General features: G+C 37.2%; 1 protein-coding gene across 7 annotated transcripts in view; it reads left to right on the top strand.

Annotated features, from left to right (window-relative positions):
- Positions 1–20109, top strand: part of LOC101974735 (complement C5) — a 30834-nt gene that overhangs the window by 10181 nt on the left and 544 nt on the right. For 3 of the 7 annotated variants that reach the window (XM_005321144.5, XM_078048102.1, XM_078048101.1), the window contains exons 10-20: positions 814–929; positions 1411–1593; positions 2727–2930; positions 3507–3716; positions 3807–3956; positions 5404–5533; positions 9435–9497; positions 10381–10575; positions 16164–16239; positions 17797–17870; positions 19848–19971. In XM_005321144.5, coding sequence (XP_005321201.3) covers positions 814–929; positions 1411–1593; positions 2727–2930; positions 3507–3716; positions 3807–3956; positions 5404–5533; positions 9435–9497; positions 10381–10575; positions 16164–16239; positions 17797–17870; positions 19848–19933 — 1487 coding nt within the window. In that variant the 3' untranslated portion in view covers positions 19934–19971. Of the gene's footprint in view, positions 1–813; positions 930–1410; positions 1594–2726; positions 2931–3506; positions 3717–3806; positions 3957–5403; positions 5534–9434; positions 9498–10380; positions 10576–12830; positions 12938–16163; positions 16240–17796; positions 17871–19847; positions 19980–20109 lie in introns of those variants that run through there. The other 4 variants (XM_078048104.1, XM_078048103.1, XM_078048107.1 and 1 more) reach the window with 3 other exon arrangements.

The following is a 20109-nucleotide window of genomic DNA, read 5'->3' as shown; positions in this document are numbered from 1 at the left end:
TTCTTATTCCAAAATTTTGGATAGAAATCTGTCACTCACTACTGGTTCATTTTGGGCAAGTGCAGTTACCAGATATGGTTCACAAAAATATTGCTCACCAGATAAATGTGAGAGAAATTCTGATGAAAAACATCTTTCAGCATTGGTGACCTGTTAATCCCATGTAGATGAGATAGTCTTGTATGACTTTTTGTGTTATTAAAAATTAAAAGTAGTGGTACCTGGAAATTTTACTTGAATAAGTCAGATGGTAAAATCATTCACATTAGGAAAACATCACTGGGTCATTTGTATATTGATTACATACTATTAAATATTTAACACATATCTTTTACAACACGGCCTACAAATGTTGTATTGGAAATTAGAAATAGTTGTTCAAAATCTGACCATCCTTTCTAGCAGGATTGCCAATTCCTTGAGGGCATGAGGCTCTGCTCATTTGAAGAAAAAAAGAAAGAAAGAAAGAAAGAAAGAAAGAAAGAAAGAAAGAAAGAAAGAAAGAAAGAAAGAAAGAAAGAAAGAAGGATAAATGACCTGGAACAGAACACATTTTTGAAACAGATGAATGGGCATTTTACCAACCTCCTAAAAACCACTTTATCAGGTTATAGAGTGACCAGCTTTTCCAGAGTGACCACAGCAAATCGTTCCTACTTAGGTTAATTCTTATGTTTGAAGTGACCATCATTGGACTAATTCCTTATCCTTATCCAAGTGAAGAAATACATAGGAACAGAACAGGGACCACAAAGATCATGATACTGTACTGTACTTGCCAAATTCTCAACACAATGCACATTATTTCATTAGGTAGATTCTTCAAAGGAACCAAAGTAACGGATGTCAAATATGTCCTCTCTCCCTACACCCTGCATTTGGTTGCAACTCCTCTGTCTCTGAAGCCTGGGATTCCATATTCCATCAAGGTTAGTTGGTTAGAAGAGCTAATATGGTTGAATTTCCCTATTTACTTTTAGGTTGCTTTGTCTATGCCAGGACAAAGGGAGGGGGGAGTCTCAAATTTTGTTCCTGTGTGACCTCCAGTGTAGACACTGGAATGGAGAAAAGAATGGTGGGGGGATGAGGAATAGGACATGACAGCCAGCAAGGCTGTGATGGAAAACAAGAGCTGAGATCCAGGCCTGGCAGTAAGTTCACCCAGCCCATGGCTTACGTACCAACACACAGCAAGTACCCTGCTTTTCTCAAACATTCAGTAAGTGTGCATTGAATTGAATTAAATGTAATTCACATCACACATGCCCAGAGGAGTGAAAATGCTTGGAGACATGCATCTGAGTTAAATCCCATAAAGTCTGTGCTTGGCAACAAAGGAGGGAATTGTTTTAGAATTTTCGTGATGTAAAATAATAAATGTTAACTCTTAGAATTGATTTGGTCCACCAGGTACAGGTGAAGGATGTCTTTGGCCATGTTGTAGGAGGGAATACAGTAATCTTGAAAGCAAAAATAGTGGGCGCAACTCAGGAAAGCAAAGATCTGGATCCAATGAAAAGTACAACAGATCATCGTGGAGTTGCTTCATTTATGGTTGACATTTCCGCTGGTGTGTCAGCCTTGGAGTTTCACGTGAGTAGAATTCTCATTTGTTGCCTAATATTAGTCTGTGTGGTAGCTACTGTACAGGACAGATGGAGAAGAATTCATATGTAATTCCAGTGATCTGCTTTAAAACATTTGACCTATATGAACAGAAGATATATACATATTGTGTAATCGACATTCAGTAAAGGTCTCAGTCCATTGATTTTGTTTTCAGGAATTTTTTCTTATGGTAAACACAATATTATCCAAATCTGGAACTAAGAACCCACCAGTGGAATGCAAGAATTCTAGCAGAATCTTCTCTTTTCTGTTATTTGCAGCTATCTTCTTTTTCTTTATAGCCTCCATTATGGACCAATGATTGCTTGCTTGTCCTCTAACCTCAGGGATCTGGTCAGACCCTCCTCTCTTTTCAAGTGACACATTCTTATTTGATAGACTTGTTCAGTGATCCCATCTACTCCTATTCCTTATGGTGAGGAGGGGCTGGGGACATAGCTCAGTTGGTAGAGTGCTTGCCTTGCATGTATAAGGCCCTAGGTTCAATTTCTAGCACCACACACAAAAGATTATCCTTATGGTAAAGACACATCTCAGATACTCAAGAGTCTTTCAGACTTTGCCTTCTCCATATCTTTTTGTTATTGTTGTTCTAACTAGTTATACATGGCAGTAGAATGTATTTTGACACATTATACATAAATGGAATATAACTTCTCATTCTTCTGATTTTATCTTTTTATTGGATGGTTCAAAAAAGCATAAGCATTATTTTGTCTGAAACTAAAAGAAGGTCTGCCAACCTCAAACCTGGACTCCTCCCAGGTGCCCTAGTTCAGTGGATAGCCCCAGTGGCCACCTAGTTCCTCATGCTCTTCTCTGTCACTCTTCTCATTGTGGCAGAGAGACAGAGTGATCATCCCAAGCACACCTCTGATCTTGATTAACCTTGTCCCTCTGTCCTCTCCAAATACTGCTCACCACTCTTCCTAGCACACCCCAAACTCTGGCATGCTGGATGGTTTGTAGCTTCCTAACACTCCACTTTCTATTGCCACAAGGATTTTGTAACCCTAACATCACTGTCACCACCATTATCACACTGATGCGAAGTTCAGCATCAGTGTTTTTTTTGTGTTTGGCACAATCTGTTTTAGGTTAGAACAGATGACCCAGGCCTTCCAGAAGAGTACCAGGCCAGCAGTGACTATCGAGCAGTGACCTACTCATCACCCAGCCAGAGCTTCCTTTCTCTTAGCTGGACGGACAGTAACAAGAGCTTACTTGTGGGAGAGAAACTGAGCATAACTGTTACCCCTAAAAGTCCATATGCTGACAAAATTGTACACTATGTTTACTTGGTAAGTCCCGTAATATCTTACTTGCATCTAGTCTATTTGGAACACTTTTTTTTTTTAACTTATGCAAAGAATCCTTAAAATGACTCCTTACCCGACACAATTGACATTTAGTGAATGAATGATTTATGTTCCACTTTACAGTTCATAAAGCACATTCACAAATACTCCCAACAGAACCTCACACTTCCTTAAGTTCAGCAGACAATGGAGTAGATTGGAAAAGTTGAATGACCAGCCTGTAAGTAGTGACAGGTAGGTTTAGGATTTATTCAAGGGCTGCTGACCCCTAGCTTTATAATCTTGCCATGGCACAATGTCAAAGGTTCCACCAGAGCATCTTTCAGTCTCCAGACTAGTCAGTGACCACAGCAATGTTTCATGGCTAACCAGAGCATTACCAAGCAACCGACTGCTAGGTCTTGCCTGCGTTACATAAGAATATGCTTTATTTACAAAGGGAAAAATCCATTGCATTGATTTCATTCAGGTGCTTATGCTTCTCTTATTATATCTGCTCAATTACTAAGCCAACATTAAGCCCATGCTTGATGTTTACTTGTTGCCACGTATTTTTAGGTTTCATCTAAGGGCAAAATTGTACACTTTGGCACAGAGAAGAAACTCCCAGGCTCATCTTACCAAACTTTAAAACTTCCTGTGACTCAGAACATGGTTCCTACAGCCCATCTCCTCGTCTATTACATCATCACAGTGGAGCAGACAGCAGAATTAGTGTCTGACTCAGTCTGCCTAAACATTGAAGAGAAGTGTGGCCAACAGCTCCAGGTGAGATGCCAACCCTATCCCCAGTCTGAGTTCCTCCTGAGTGATGATGTAATCTCACACTAAGAGGTTTTCTTTTCCCACTAATTTTAGATCCATCTGTCTCCAGACAAAGAGATACATTCTCCAGGAGAAGCCGTTTCTCTTATCATGGACACTCAGTCAGAAATGTGGGTCGCCTTAACAGCGGTGGACAGTGCTACATATGGCATCCAAGGAAGAAGCAAAAATCCTCTGGAAAGAGTTAAGTGGAGTCAATGTCATGGTTATTGGTGCAAAACATGACTCAGGGCCAAGTGATCACCCTGGTTCTCTCAGGGTCCCTGCATTGGTCATGGGAGAGGAATAAAGGAGAAAAGATGCAACTATACCTCTGTCTTCCAAACTAGACTTAAGGATAATAACACCAAAAGCTAATATTTCCTGAACACTTTTATATTTAGCATTAGTTTAAGCCTTGACATCTATTGTCTTATTGTATATTCACAACAAAGCTATGAGATGGGTATGAATAATTTAGGTAATATTTAAAACGTACTGAGTGCTTACCCACAGAGTCCCTATGTTACTGATGATGAAATCTTAGAGATAATCAGGTGACTTATGGCCTGAGTAGAACAGCACAAAGAATCAAGTAAGTTACCCCTTTAAATTATCCCTTTAGATATATAAAGAATAATTACCCACCAAATTTACTTTCCAATTTATTTTGTTTGGTGAGAACACATTTTGGGAATATCCTCAATGAAATGCTGAAATTCAAACTTTTCCAGGAATAAACTAAAATAAAACATAATCAAATCCATGTCAGTGGGTCACATGGGCCATGGTCACAACCTTGCAAAGACCAAAACCTCTTCACCAAGCTATCTCCATTTTAATGACTGATAGCAGTGCCTGTTATTTGGAATAAGTAATAATTTAGTGACTCTGAGAGAGGGCATTTTTTAAGCTAATGCATAAAATTGAATTATTTTCCTGCTCCAGGAAAGGGATATGACTGGAAATGCTGGGGTTCTGGTGAGTTGAGTGTCCTGAATGTGTAAGAGGAATGATGGAGAGGGCAGTAGAAACCAGGCATGGTGTAAGAGAAAGTAATGGCAGCCATACATAACTATTGCCTGCCCACCAGCCCCTTCCCCAGACACAGACTCCCTCCCACCACCCAACCCAATCACCAAGAAACACTTTCATGGGTCACATGGGCCATGGTCACAACTTTGCAAGGACCAAATCCTCCTCACCAAAATTAATTTATTGAGTATTTCCATGTTTTTGCCCTGCTTCATTTTGGATGAAGCAAAGAAACAGAGGATCCCATCCTTCCCAGGACTTAGAAAAGGACCCTGAGGGATAGTGGATATTTCCGCTCTTTATTCATTGATTCAACAGATATTAGTTAATTCAGTGTTCAGAACTTTAAGAAGGAAGAGTATAAATCATTTTCTAAGAACTTCCACGTCAGAGTTATATCCTCAAACTTAGCTCCTGGTCAATTTTGACTAGTGTGTATTTGTAAACCCATAGGTAAAAACTAGGGAAAGCAAGAAAGGCATAGGGAAACTGGAGAATTAAGTTTTAACCAATCAGTAAGTGAGTGACTTGCAATTATCATTCTCCATGAGTCCGGTGCTGCCTCAAACAGTCTCTGATTGTTGTATTTTTAAGGGAATAACTTCCTTTCTAATAGGTTCTTGGAGCTTTAGATAAAAGTGACCAGGGCTGTGGAGCAATTGGTGGCAGAAGCAATGCTGAGGTGTTCTACTCAGCAGGACTCACGGTCCTCACCAACACAGACGTGGGCCACTCCCTACAAAATGGTAACTCATTATGTTCCATCAAGCAACGCAAGTGTTCTTACTGTGAAAACACACTGCTTTTCCTGGCCATGCACTCATTCTTCCTCCAAATCCTGTTTCCAATTAAACATCACAGAGCAAAACAAAACAATTAAAAATTTTTTTATTGTTGCAAGAGAACTTAACATTAGATCTACCCTCCTAACAAATTGTTGAGTGTACAATACATGACTGTTGATGATAGGTACAATGTTGTACATAGATCTGTGGACTTATTCATCTTGCTTAACTGAAAATTCATATCCGTTGGCTAATTAATAACTCCCAATTCTCCCTCTCCCCAGCCCCTCGCAACCATCATTCCATCCTTAAATTCATTTCTCATCCCTTATATAAGTAGCATTGTGTACTATTTGTCTTGCTATGAGTGTCTTATTCCACTTAGCATAATGTCCTCCAGGTTCATCTAGGCCTTTGCATACTGTAGAATTTTCTTTTTTTCTGGGGCAGGATTGTATCCCAGTGTCTACCACCTTTTTTTCATCTATTCATTTGTCAATGTACATTTAGGTTGTTTTCACTTCTTGACTGTTGTCAGTAGTACTGCAATGAACATGGGAATGATAATATCTCTTTGAGATTCTGATTTCACTTCTTTTGGATGAATACTTACAAGTGGATTTGTTGGATCATATAGTAGTTATATTTTGAAGTTTTTGAGGAGTCTCCAGAGTTGCATTACTTTGAATTTTCACCAACATTGTGCATATGGGTTCCAATATCTCCACATCATCACCAACTCTTGCTCTCCTATTTTAAAATAATTGCCATATTGATAGGTATGAGGTGGTTTCTCATTTTGGATTGTATTTTGCATTTCAAGACATTTAGCAATATTGAGCAATTTATTTATATAGCTATTTTCCATTTCTATTCCTTCATGAGAAGCATCTATTTGAGCTCTTAGCCCATTTTTAAATTGGGTGATTAGTTTTTTAGTATTATGTTATAGGAACTCCCTATTTATATTTATCAGATGTATGGTTTGCAAATATTTTTTTTCCCATTAAACAGGTTGCCTTTTCACTCTGTTGGTTGTTTGCTATGCAGAAACTCTTTTGATGCATTGCTGCTTATTTATTTTTGGTTTTTTTTTTTGTCCAGGCTGTTGATATTATATTTTTGAAATCATTGCCAAGACCAATGTAGTGAAAATTTTAAGATTTTTATATTATTATTATTCCTTAATCAATTTCCATACTAATAATTGGTCAATTCAGAATTTATTTCTTCATTATTCAATCTTGGTAGTGCTAAAAGAAAAACTCTTGGCAAATCCAGCAGAATTTTGAGCAAAAAACAGTTGACAAATTGGACAGCCAGCAGAACTAGGAGAGGATTGGAGAGCTCTAACTGCAGTGTTAGCTGGGAGTATCCACATTTACATACAGAAAACAGAAGAGAGGAAAAGAAACAGCTTCAGTGTTTGCCTTGTTTGGATATGGTCTGATCAGTTGGCAGACTATATTGATTAGACTTATCTAATTATTACAAAAAATAAGCTCTTGTTAGACTTTCAATTTGTTTCTGTATTAAATTAGGTTGTAGTCCGTTACCGAGGAGCTCACTGTATAGAGGCAGTCTCAGGCCAAATTTAACAGTAGACTCTGTGTTTCAAAAAATTCACTCATTTCTTTTAGGTTATCCAGTTCGTTGGCATGTAATTGCTCATAGCAGTAGTTTATGATCCTTTTTATTTCTGTAGCATCCTTTTCATTTCTTCTTTCATTGCTGATTTTATGTATTTGAGTTCTCTCTTTTTAATTTGTCTAAAGGTTTGTCAATTTTGTTTTTTCTTTTCAAAAAATCAACTCTTAGTTTTATTGCTTTTCTATTTTCTAATCTTTGTCATTTCTTTCCTTATGTTTGGTCAAAGTCTATTCTTTTTCTAGATTCTTGAAGTATAAATTAAAATCTTTATTCTTTTTTAATGTAGGCATTTATTGATATGAATTTTTCTCTTAGTATTGCTTTTCATGGATCCCATAAGTTTTGGTATGACTTGTTTTCATTTTTATTTGTTTTAATGAAATTTGTTTTCATTTTTATTCTCAGTGTATCTTCTGTGTGCACGCATGCATGCACATTGGGGAACAAACCGAGGGTCTCACACATGCTAGGCAAGTGCTCTGTCACTGAGCTACACTCCCAGTCCTTCTCAATATATTTCCTAATTTCTTTCTTTCTTTTTTTTTTTATTCTTGACCTAGTTCAGGAGCATGTTGTTTATTCTTCATATTTGGGAATTTCCCAGTTTTTTCTTCTTTTGATTTGTAGTTCCATTCTATTGCAATGTAAAAAAAAATAGTATGATTTCAGTATTCTTAAATTTGTTGAGACTTATTCATGACCTACCTTGTCTTCTGTCTGGAGAAAGATCTGTGTACATTTGAGAAGAATATGTATTCCTCTGCTGTTGGTTGCCGTGTTCTGTTTATGCCTGTTAGGTTCCTTTGGTTTACAGTGCTGACTTAACTCCTGTTTCCTTATTAGTTTTCTATACAGAGGTCAGATCTATTACTGAAAGTGGGTGTTGAAGCCTCACACTCTTATGTATTGCTATCTGTTTCTTCCTTCAGTTTTGTCATTGTTAGTTTTGTGTGTTTAGATGCTCTAATGGTAGGTGCATATATATTTATTATCATTAGACCTTTCTAGTAGACTAACCCTTTTATTATCATAAAACATCTTTCTTTGTTTCTTATAACAGTTTCTGATTTAAAGTCTTTTTTTGTCTTATGGCTTTTTTTTAGGTTACCATTTGCAGAGACTATCTTTTTCCATTCCTTCACTTCCACAGCACAAAGCAAATAGCTTTATCAGCATTCTTCACCAGATTCCAATCAACTCTACAAATCAGATTCTATTTTGAGTGGGAATACACTCCTCCAAGATCCTCTCCCCCATTTCCAGCTGGCTTCATCTTTCATCCTTCTCTTCCACCTTTTCCTTTCAAACGCCTTGTGCTCAAATGTCACTCACTTCCTTAAGGTACCTGAGAATGGATTCTGTCATGCCTCTACCTGGAGTGCCCTTTCCCTTGTAACTTGCCACGAAAGCTCAAGCTTCACCTTCTCCTCCAGCCCCCACTCCCAAGTGGGCCTGGAAGAACTTACCTCTTCTCCCATGTTAGTTTACTAGGGTTGCTGTCACAGAGCCCCAAAGACTGGTTGGTTTAAGCAATGAGAAGATTTGTTTCCTCACAGTTCTGAAGGTGGGAAGTTCAAGATCCAGATGTTGCAAAGTTGGTTTCTTCCCAAAACCTCTCCCCTTGCCTTATGGATGGCCACCTTCTCAATTGTCTTCACATGGCCTTTCCTCTTGGTGCCTCATATAACCTATTATCTCCTCAAAGCCCCTGCCTCCAAATACATTCAGATTCTGAGGTCATGGAGGTTAGGACTTTAACATATTAATTGTGGGAGACACAGTTCAGCCCATGATGATCCCCTTGTACTCAGTAGGGTGTTACACCATTAATGGAATGAACTCATTTCATTCTTGAGGACAGGAACAGGATTCACTGAAATTTATGTTCCTTGCCTGAAATAAATGAGTACCCAATGTGTTTTAAAGAGACAGACAAACCACCATAAAAATATGCGCATTTGCTGCGTTTTAAAAATCTTATTTGAGCATCTCAAGACAATACATTTGCAAAGAGTATGTAATGACACTGCTACAGAAATGTGTTTAATCATGTTCTCTACTATTGGTATAGATCAGAATTGCTATGGGAAATAGAACCTGATATCTGATAAAATGGGTTCCATTTAATTTTGAAAATGCTTTGAGTGTTTAGATAATTTGATGGAAGCATTTATTCTAAGGGATGTTCTCTTTCTGTGTTTTTTTTTAACAGATGAATCATATAAGAAAATTCTCAGACCAAGACGTTCCTTGAAAGAGGAAATAGAAAATCTAGGTGCTCCAAATTTTCATTTGTTTCCTCTAGAAGTTATAATGAAATAATGCAAGATCTGCAACATTTTGTCATTCTAGATAATTGATGTAGAACACATGAAAAGGTCTATACATACTTCCAGATTTTACTATCCGAGAGGTGAAGCAAACTGGTAAAATTAACCCACATTTGTTCCGCATAGTCTTCACCTAAAAGATAAGGTATTCCTCATGTCCATTTTCTATAGTGACAAAGTCCTTAACCAAGTCACTAAATCCCCCCCAAGCCTCAGTTTCATTTTAAAGTCCCTTTGTGGCAGTGTCACACTCTAACCTAGAGAAATTATGATCAGTATTTCATTATGCCAAAGTGAGTTACTGAAAACTCAAGTATCTGGCCAAGTTTAAGTAAATGGGAGAAAAACATAGTCCAATGTTTCATCTCATGATATTGCCTCTTGGTTCCTGCCCTGGCACTGCCCCTTAGCAGGTACAATCACTTCACACCTTTGTCATCTCTAAATGACAGGAAAGGACATTATCATTCTAACCCACCGATCAGTGGTTTTTGAAAAAATAGTAAATTCTCTTCTTGCACCCACCCGGGCTTCCTACTGACTGCAGCTTGACTGTAGTTTTAGTCAGCTTTTTGTTGCTGTGATCAAAACCTTGGACAAGAACAATGTAGAGAAAGAAAACTTTATTTTGGTTCATGGTTTTAGAGGCTTAGTCCATAGTCAGCCAGCTCTATAGCTCTCTGAAATGGAATAGGCCAAGTGGGGAAGAGGCAATTTCCTATTCTGGGAGCTGATCAAATAGTTGGAGGAAGTTTGATCAGAGCCTCTAAGTCCAGCCCTGAGACTTCGAATCTATACTTGGTTGAGAATTGTTTGTTATTATCTCAGCAACCCAATTCAGACACCCTGTGATCCGGAAGTGCTGTTATGATGGAGCCCATGTAAGTGAGGAGAGCTGCAGGGAGAGAGCTCTGAGGATTACTGTTGGCCAGCAGTGTTCCAAAGCTTTCTTGAAGTGCTGTGACCTGGCAAGTGAGCTTCGGGCAAACAGTTCTCACATTGATGTAATCATAGCAAGGTCAAGTAAGTGTAAAAGCTTCCGCTCCGTATGCAGTGCAGTAGGAAGGTGCTGGGTGGAGTTTGTACTGCCACAGGAAGAAGAGATTCCAAACTGGGCTTTGATGTACAAAAGATGAAGTCAACTCCTGCAGTTCACCTCAAAAAGTAGAACTAGAAGCACAGTCATACCAGTTTGGGGATCACTAATCCCACATCACCACTAACTCATTTTTAAAGTCGTAGGTCTTGATTTATCCTCTAAGAGCCAATTTGTAAAATGAAAATATTTGCATGATTGTGTGACATTGATTTTCTGCAGACTTCACTGGCTACAAGGAGCATGATTTTTAAAAAATTGCATAAAAACAATAACATACTTTGAAGAATCAAAATATCATCCATGATTTCACCACAAACCAATAAGATGTACTAGAAGTTGGTGCTTTATCTAGCTAATGCATGCTCTCTTCCTCCTCCTCCTCCTCCCTCTTCTTCTTCTCCTCCTTCTGATGGCTAAATGTTAGGACTTGGTTATAGCTTAAAGCCTTTATATTAGTACTGATGCTGGTATTGATAAAGTTTGTGGATGACATTAAGTTGAGAAATCTTTCTTGATATTAAACTGAAAAATGCTTCTTTCTGTAATTAATTAGTGAAAGAAAAAGGTGAATCAGAAGTAAAAGGAATCTCAGTAGGCATATACAGACAAGAGTTTCCTTTAGTTCATTTTCACAGGGTTTAGGCTTTGTACAAATCAAAGAATGATGAAAATAATTTATTAACATTTTTTTCAATTTTACTGCCCTACTTTTTAACTTATTTTCTTTTGCATTCTATTTAACTATACTATTTGGGGAAACATACAAATGAACTTAAGACAGAAGGTAGCTAAGAAAAATATTGAAATTTTTGTTTAAAATGATACTCAAACAAGTAGGTAGTTTATTAAAAATTATATTTTCCCACATATTTAAAAAGACATTCTTATGTCTTTTCATGAATGTGTGAAAGCATATGAATAAGATTCAAAATGTATTTTATTTTTAAAAAAATATTTATTTTTTAGTTGTAGTTAGACACAATACTTTTACTTTTATGTGGTGCTGAGGATCGAACCCAGGGCCTTGCATGTGCTAGGCAAGTACTCTACCACTGAGCCACAACCCCAGCCCCCAAATGTATTTTAAAATATAAAATTTATCTTAAATCCTCAGTAATTGTGCTAGTATAAGGGAAACCCTACCATAATTTATGAGTGCATATATTTTTATAGCTTAAAGAAATAAAAGTAATCTAACTCAGGTTTAAAAGGAAGTTCACAAAAAATTTAGGAGAAAAATCAGTAAAATAATAATAATAAGAGCAAACATTTTAAAATGTCACCCTCTCCACAATGTTAACTACTGTTAGGAGATTTCTACATAAATTGGGATCACACTACATAAATGGGATTCATGCCTTTCTGCAATGTGCTTTTCTTAAGTGTTGATAAATATCATGAACTCATTTTCACATTAGAGCAGAGAAATCTGCCTCATTCTTTTTAAATAATTGCATAGTACTTAATAATACTACCATGTCTTCATTTTTCTTCATTGTTTATATCTTACTGGTCACATTTGTTTCTGGGACCGCCATAACAAATCACTACCAACTTGGCGGCTTAAAATAATGAAAATTCATTCTCTCACAGTTCTGGAGGCCAGAAGTCCAAAAGGTGTCAGCAAAGTCGAGTCTCTAGTACAGAATCCTTCCTTAGCTCTTCATGTGTCTGATGGCTGCTGGTGATGGTTGGTGTTCTTTGGGTTACAGACACATTGGTCCAATCTCTGCCTCTGGCTTCACATGGCCATCTCCCCTGTGTTTCTGTGTCTTCTCTTTTTCTGTCTCTTATAAGGACACTTTAAATGTTATACCTAATTAAGACATCTCATAAGGAGTTTGAGCCCACTCTACTCCAATATGTCTCATTTCAAGTCAATTAACTTAATTCTCAATTGAATTCACATTCCCAAGTACCAGGGGATTTAGACATATCTTTTTAGGATCACAGTAAAAAATTGGACATACCTTATTAGGGCCACCTACAATAAGTATTTAAATATTTCCCCACATTTTCAATATTAGAAACTCCTAAGAAAAAAGCAAAACTATAATTTTGATCTTTTTTATGTGTATGTATATTTCTGTAAAATAGATATCAGTATGTCTTAGTTCTGGCTACTGTAACAAAAATACTTAGAGGAGGAATTTAAACTATAAACATTGATTTCTCACAGTTCTGCAGACAGAGAAGGCCAAGGCCAGGGGCCTATGGAATCTGGTGTTTGCTAAGGGCCTTCTTCCTTACTTGTAGACTGCTCTCTTCTCCTGGTATCCTTACAAGGTAAAGCGAGAAAAAAGGCTAGCCCCTGTCCTTTTCTTATAGGACCACTAATTCCAACAAGAAAGTTCCACTGTCATGACCTGATCACCTCCCAGAGGCCTCCTTCCAAAACGCATCACATCAGGGCATCAACACATGGGAGCACACAAACACTTAGCCAGTAGCACATTGTCTGAAGGTGGAATTGCTAAATCAGAGAGGGTACATTCTTGGAATTGATATATATTTAAAAATGGATGGTGGCGGGGTGTGCTGGGGTTGTGGCTCAGTGGTAGAGCACTTGCCTAGCATGGATGAGGCCCTGGGTTTGATCCTCAGCACCACACAAAAATAAACAAACAAATAAATAAAGGTTAAATTCATTTTTAAAAAATCCTTTAAAAAAACAAAATGGATGGTATCAATTTCTACTCCCCACAAAAGCTGACTTTTCTGCCCCCTTGCCAAAATCTTTAATTTTTGTCAGTCTGCTGAGTCGGAAGGTGTCTTACTTTATTAAGAAAATTAATGATTCCATGTAAACTGATGACCAGAACATACGTTTATATGTTTATTGGACACTGATAGTTCTTCTGTGATTACCCTTTTCCAACTTGGCCAATTTTTCTTTGCCTTGTCTATCTTTTGCCTGTTGTTTTATAGACATTGTCAAACATCATGGAAGCCAACCCTTCTCTGTAATATAAATTGCAAATATAGGTATGTGTATTAAGTACATACACACAAACATACAGACATAAACATATAATTATATGTTGCAAGTATTTTCTTCCAACCCTTGTTTATAGCATCAGGAGTTGGGATTTTTTCTCAATACCTTTATATATTTATTTGTTTATTTTTTATGTGGTGTTGAGGAATGAACTCAGTGTCTCACACGTGCAAGGCAAGTGCTCTACCACTGAGCTACAGCCCCAGCCCAAGGAGTTTTTAATAGTTGGTAAAATTTGTCTAGAGCTTCTGGGATTGATGTTTCTCTCTCTATATCCCACTAACCTCTTTCTTCTACTTTCTTCATTGGTTGTTCTCTTCTGAAATTTTTAAGTGAATTACACTATTTTCAATTATAAATGTTTAAGTTGTCTCTTATTTCTATCAGGTTTTGCTTTATGTATTTCAAAGCTATGTTAAGTGCAAAAGGCATATGTCTGTTCCGTAGTTTTAGTAAATCATAATTTTATCTACATAAAATACTCCTCTTTGTTCATTGAGCATTGTGAGCTCTATTTTATTGAAAGTTATTATTTTCTCTGTAGCTTACTTTTGTCCTATTTGACCAATACATGGCTTTCCGTTCCTTTATTTTTAAACTTCCCATTATTTTGGTGGCATTACATATTTTTTTAAAATCCATTTATTGCTGAGGATTTTTTTTTCTTTAAGTGTTCAAGAATTTCTCACTTTAAAGGGGATATTTGAAACCTGCCTCAGTTTGTTGAGACTATACTTATTTCTGTTCCCTTGTTTTCTATTTCTTTATATCCTTTTCTTCCTGTTGATTCACTTTGGTCATCCTTCTTTATCCTGTTAAAATGTTATACTAGTTCAAGGTAAAAGTCCTTGACTGGGCTGGGGCTGTGACACAGTGGTAGAGTGCTCGCCTAGCATGCATGAGGCACTGAGTTCGCTCCTCAGCACCACAACCCCAGCCCTGCCCTCCGTTTCATTTTTAAATTCAGGACTCAATTCCTTATAATTATTAATTAAAAGTTAACCACCTTTAGCCTGGCACAGCGGCACATGACTATAATTCCTTCCCAGGGGATGGGGAGGCTGAGGCAAGAGGATTGAGAGTTCAAAGCCAGCCTTAGCAACTTAGTGAGTAAAATAAAGATATTGTCTCAAAACTAAAAAATAAAAATTTTAAAAAGTGCTTGGCTTTACTTGCTGTCCAATTTATGGCAATTGTGGACAATTTTATCTCCTCTCAGAAAAGTTGTTTACTATACAAACATTTGCATCTGGATCTATATCTGTATCTTTTGTTTTATACCTAGAGGATATCACCATTCTGTGCCTTGGGTTTTGCACTTAATATATTTTATTATTTTTTTAATTTGAAATTTATTTATTTATTCTAATTTATTATACATGACAGCAGAATGCATTTCAATTCATACTACACATACAGAGCACAATTTTCATGTCTTTGGTTGTTCACAAAGTAGACTCACACCATTCGTGTCTTCATACATGTACCTAGGGTAATGATGTCCATCTCATTCCACAGTCTTTCCTACCCTCAGGTCCCCTCTCTTCTCCTTCCTCCCCTTTGCCCTATTCAAAGTTTATTCATTTCTCCCATGTTCCCCATCCCCCAGCCCCATTATGGATCAGTATCCACATAACAGGGAAAACATTCAGCCTTTGTTTTAGAGGGATTGGCTTACTTCATTTAGCGTGATATTTTCCAACTCCATCCGTTTGCCTGCAAATGCCATGATTTTATTCTCTCTTAATGCTGAGTAATATTCCATTGTATATATATACCACAGTTTCTTTATTTGTTCATCTATCAAAGGGCATTTAGGTTGGTTCCACAATTTAGCTACTGTGAATTGTGCTGCTATAAACATTGATGTGGCTGTGTCCCTGTAGTATGCTGTTTTTAAGTCCTTTGGGTATAGACAGAGGAGTGAGATAGCTGGGTCAAATGGTGGTTCCATTCCAAGTTAATATATTTTAGATAGCTTAAATTAACGCTTTTATGGTTCCTATTTTGATATCGCAAAAATTAAATGTTTGACTAAATTCCTTATAATTATTAATTAAAAGTTAACCATCTTTAGCCAGGCGCAGTGGCACATGACTAATCCCAGGGGATTGGGAGGCTGAGGCAGGAGGATTGAAAGTTCAAAGCCAGCCTTAGCAACTTAGTGAGGCCCTAAGAAACTCAGCAAGACCCTAAATTAAAAAGGGCTGGGGATATGGCTTAGTGGTTAAATCCTCCTGAGTTCAATCCCCAGTACCAAAAGAAAAGAAAAAATTAACCATCCTGCTTTAACATATAATTCTGTTGTATGTTATGTTTAACTGTATGTTTTTTCCTGTCTTCCTTCCTTCCTTCTTTCCTTCCTTCCTTTCCTGTCTTCCTTCCTTCCTCTTTTTTTCCTGTGATGTTGGGGAATCAAACCTAGGGCCTCATGTATGCTAGGCAAGTGTTCCACCACTGAGCTACATCGCCAATCCCTGAGGTTTTATTTTATTTTATTTTATTTTATTTTAGACAAATCACCAACCATATTGGTGAAGAAGACAGTTTTAGAAAACTGGTTGTGGAAAGTGTATCACATTCCAAAAAGGTATTTTAAACTTTTATCTTTATTTTCATTAGGAAACTTAGAAAACATTCAAATATGATGAATATATGGTCTGCCACTCTTCTAAAATTTCCTTCATTAATTAAAGATAGTACTGACATTGGATCAGGGTTAATTTGGTTGGTGGTTGGGTTGATCTTTCCCTCAGTCTCTGATTGACTACAAAATGAAGGATCTTTGCAGAAGAATTTCATTCAACTTGTCTCAAACAATAACTGAGCTTGTCTGTAGTTTGAGGTGATTTCTGGGCTTTGCACTTTTGAATAATTATTTTGGTCTTTCCAAACAATCTCTTTATAAAAACTAACAATATATATTGTCCAGGTTGACATGCATTTCCAATGATATTTTTCTACATAACAAGGAAAAAGAGGCAATATTTTCCTCATATAAAAAACACATTCTGTAAGATACTAACTAGCCATATGGCTTAGAAAATGTTGGTTTTGTTATCACACCTTGTTTGATGTCCAACAGCATCCTTCACTCCCCCGACTCCAGTCTTACCCACTTTTCTCTTCTATTCTCCCAGCACAGCCACCAAATAATTAGATTAAATTCTGAGTCCACTCATGTTGCTTCCCCATGGGGTGGAATCTATGTGGATAGAGTGCCTGCTTCTGCCCCTCTCCCCGACAGCTCCAGCTTCTTCTCCCTGCAGGGACTGCCCTGGCCCCCTGCTGTTGGCTTTCTGCTCCAGCAATGCATGCCCCTGCAGCCTCCAGACCTTTTCCTGGAAATCCTTTCCTAGTTCCCCACTCCTGATAAACTCCAGCTCACTTTAAAAAAACCAACTCAGACCATGGGTTCTCCACAAAGTGGTCTCCAGAGAATTAAATACTTGATTTTTCTGCACACTATAGTTTGTACAAGCTTCGAACTGAAGCACTTACTATCTTCTGTGATAATTTGTTTCTGTATCTCCCTCCTCTTCTAGAATACATTCCTTGAAGGCACACCCTTTGATATGTATCTCTTTATTTAGTCTAGGATGTGCCTGGTACTTGATGGACACTTAGGAAATATTCACAGAGCAGATAAATTAGGGACTTTTGATTTCCAAAAATTCCATTTTTGACCATGTTTGTTTTTATACTCCACTTTTCTTAGTAGGGTTCACTAAATATAATTTAATTTTATTTGATAGTTTATAATATCATAATTCCTTGAAGTCCTTATTGTGAAAGTAAGATAATGAACACAAAACACAGGAGTTTATATTAAGTTGAACCATATATATCTGCTGGTTTTCAAACATTTTGGCTGACACAAACAATAATTTCATGTGGTTCAACTTAATACAGTGTCTAAGCAGTTGTTCTGAATATGTAAAAGACTCCGTTATCCTCTGATCTTCTAATCTTTTCTTGGTCTTATCCTCACTCACAGCCATTGATTTAAGTTGGTTTCCTTGTGATGTGCCTCAAGAGCCCCTATGAGAAAAGTATGAACGTTCTGATTAACGGATGGCACCACACTGGTTGCCCACTAATCAAGGCCCACCTGTGTTTCATGGCTATGGACTATTTTATCTTCCAGGCTTCAGCTGGAGTTGGTACTACCTGATTGTGTAACTACCTGGGAAATTCAGGGTGTTGGCATTTCAGATAAAGGTAAGTACCTGGTCTGATATAGTGAATTAGGGAACATTTTCCTTGTTGAGGTTTATCTATCATCTTGTTGACAGTTCACCCAGGACTTTGGTAGTAACCTATTTTGTATTCTCATTGTAATCCAGGATAAAAACACAATAGCTATGTCTCTGAACATATTTTATTCATTTACTATTTTTACAAGCCGTCCCTCAGTGAGCAACAAATTACAACTTTCCATTTTCCTAAAAGCTTTCTGATCCACTGTGGATTTGAGGTGAGGGATAAATGAAGAATCAACTAGTGAACTCTCTGGCAAATTATGGATAATAGTACTGTTTTAAAATTATTTTTAATAATGTTTATTTGATTTTCACAGCTCAGTATCTTCACCCATCATCCAGGATATAAAATAATTAAAGAGCTTTTTACTGTGTTGAAAAAACAGGATTGAGAAAGACTGCTTAGAAGCCTATGTAACTTTGTAACTACCTTGCTAACAATGGAGCAAGAATCCTGAAAGTTTAAAAAAAATATTAGGTTCTAACAGAAGACATTAAAGTAGACATAGTAAATTAGGGGGTGCAACAGAGGAGGTGTGAGGAACGGCTGAGGCTGCTGAGTTACAGAGAAAACAAATAACCCACTTCAATTTGTTGGCTACGTTCAATTTGTTCAGGTACTATTACATAATAGTAAAAAATATTAATGTGCTAGAAAAAATTGCATATGAATCAATGGGATACTCTGCTATCATTCCTTTACTTTTCAGTCATTGTAAACTAATTAGCATTCAGGGCTACGCCTGTCATGGAACAGACAGGATCTAAAAGCAAATGTTGTTGGTATGTAATTAATATTTTTAGTCTAATGCCTTAAAGGAAATGACACTAGGACTAGCAGAAATTGTGTTGGTGTTCTATTATTTTTTAAAAGTTCATGAACTGTTGGAAGATACATGAACACTAAGTGAATATTTGATGATATTAAGAAATTATTTGAGGGATGTAATATAATGACATCGTGGATATGTTTGAAAAGAGAAGTTATTTCTTAGAGAGATATGTACCGAAATAGTAACAGATGAAATAATATGATTCTGGAATTTACTTTAAAATAATCCAGGAAATGGAGCTGGACATGGTAGTGCCACTGTGGGAGGGAGCTTGGGAGGCTGAGGATAACAAATTTGAGCCCAGGCTCAGCATCTTAGGGAGAATCTGTCTTAAAATACAAATTTTAAAAATTGGGCATGTAGGTCATTGGTAGTGCCCCTGGGTTCAATCTCCAGTACCAAATAATAACAACAACAACAATAATAATCAAGGAAATGTAGAGAGAAAGAGGATTCAAGGAAATAAATTTGTCCTTAAGTTGGTAATCATGCATGCTGGATAATGGGTACATGGGGGTACAGTATACCATAAACTCTATTTTTTTGTATAGATTTAAATTCTATAATAAAAACTTTTAAGTTCATAAATAATCATAATAAAACTCTTTATGAATGATCATTATCTGAACATTCAAGACAAAGGTATCTTCCCCCCACATATTCCCCCCCACACACACACATAATTCAGGCCTTCTCAGATGAGTCTGCCTAAAAGACCATCTACTCCTTGTGTTCTCTCTCTCACCACCCTGTCTTATTTACTTCATGGATCACTTCCTGACATTTCATCACAGCTGCTACATCTCTGACTAGGTTATAAGCACCATGAAGGCGGGATTTTGTCTTCTGGTTCTCTGTGCATTTATATTGTCTGGAACAGCGGCTGCCCATGGTAGACTCTCAAAATATCAATCGATTTTGAGGAAATAACAGGTCACAAGACAGAACTTCCAAGAGCCTCGAGAAATATAGGAGGGGAGAAGGAAACTTGATTATAGGATATTCTTCTTCTCCACAAAGTAAAGACAAGGCAAGAATTTGAAAGAAGATAGAGTAATCTGGGAAGCCCCTAGTGCACTGAAAGTTACTGTCGCTCCTCGCAGGCCTGTGTGTTGCTGACGGGCTGCAGTTGCAGGTGTACAGAGACTACTTCTCAGTCACAAGTAACGGTACTTCCAGAGTCAATTAAAAGGAACAGTTCCCAGCATCAGAACTCCAGGATTCCAAGTAAGTAGGTAAATGCACAATAGAGACTTCATGATTGGGAAATCTGATGGTAAAATCACTTTACTTTAATGCTCAAAGTATCTAAGTGCATGTTGGGGGACTCAAGGACAGAGAAAAGGTAAAAAAAACTCTCTTCCA

The sequence above is a fragment of the Ictidomys tridecemlineatus genome, chromosome 4, assembly GCF_052094955.1.
Source record: "Ictidomys tridecemlineatus isolate mIctTri1 chromosome 4, mIctTri1.hap1, whole genome shotgun sequence".
Lineage (NCBI taxonomy): Eukaryota > Metazoa > Chordata > Mammalia > Rodentia > Sciuridae > Ictidomys > Ictidomys tridecemlineatus.
This window is presented reverse-complemented; position numbering and strand designations above follow the sequence as displayed.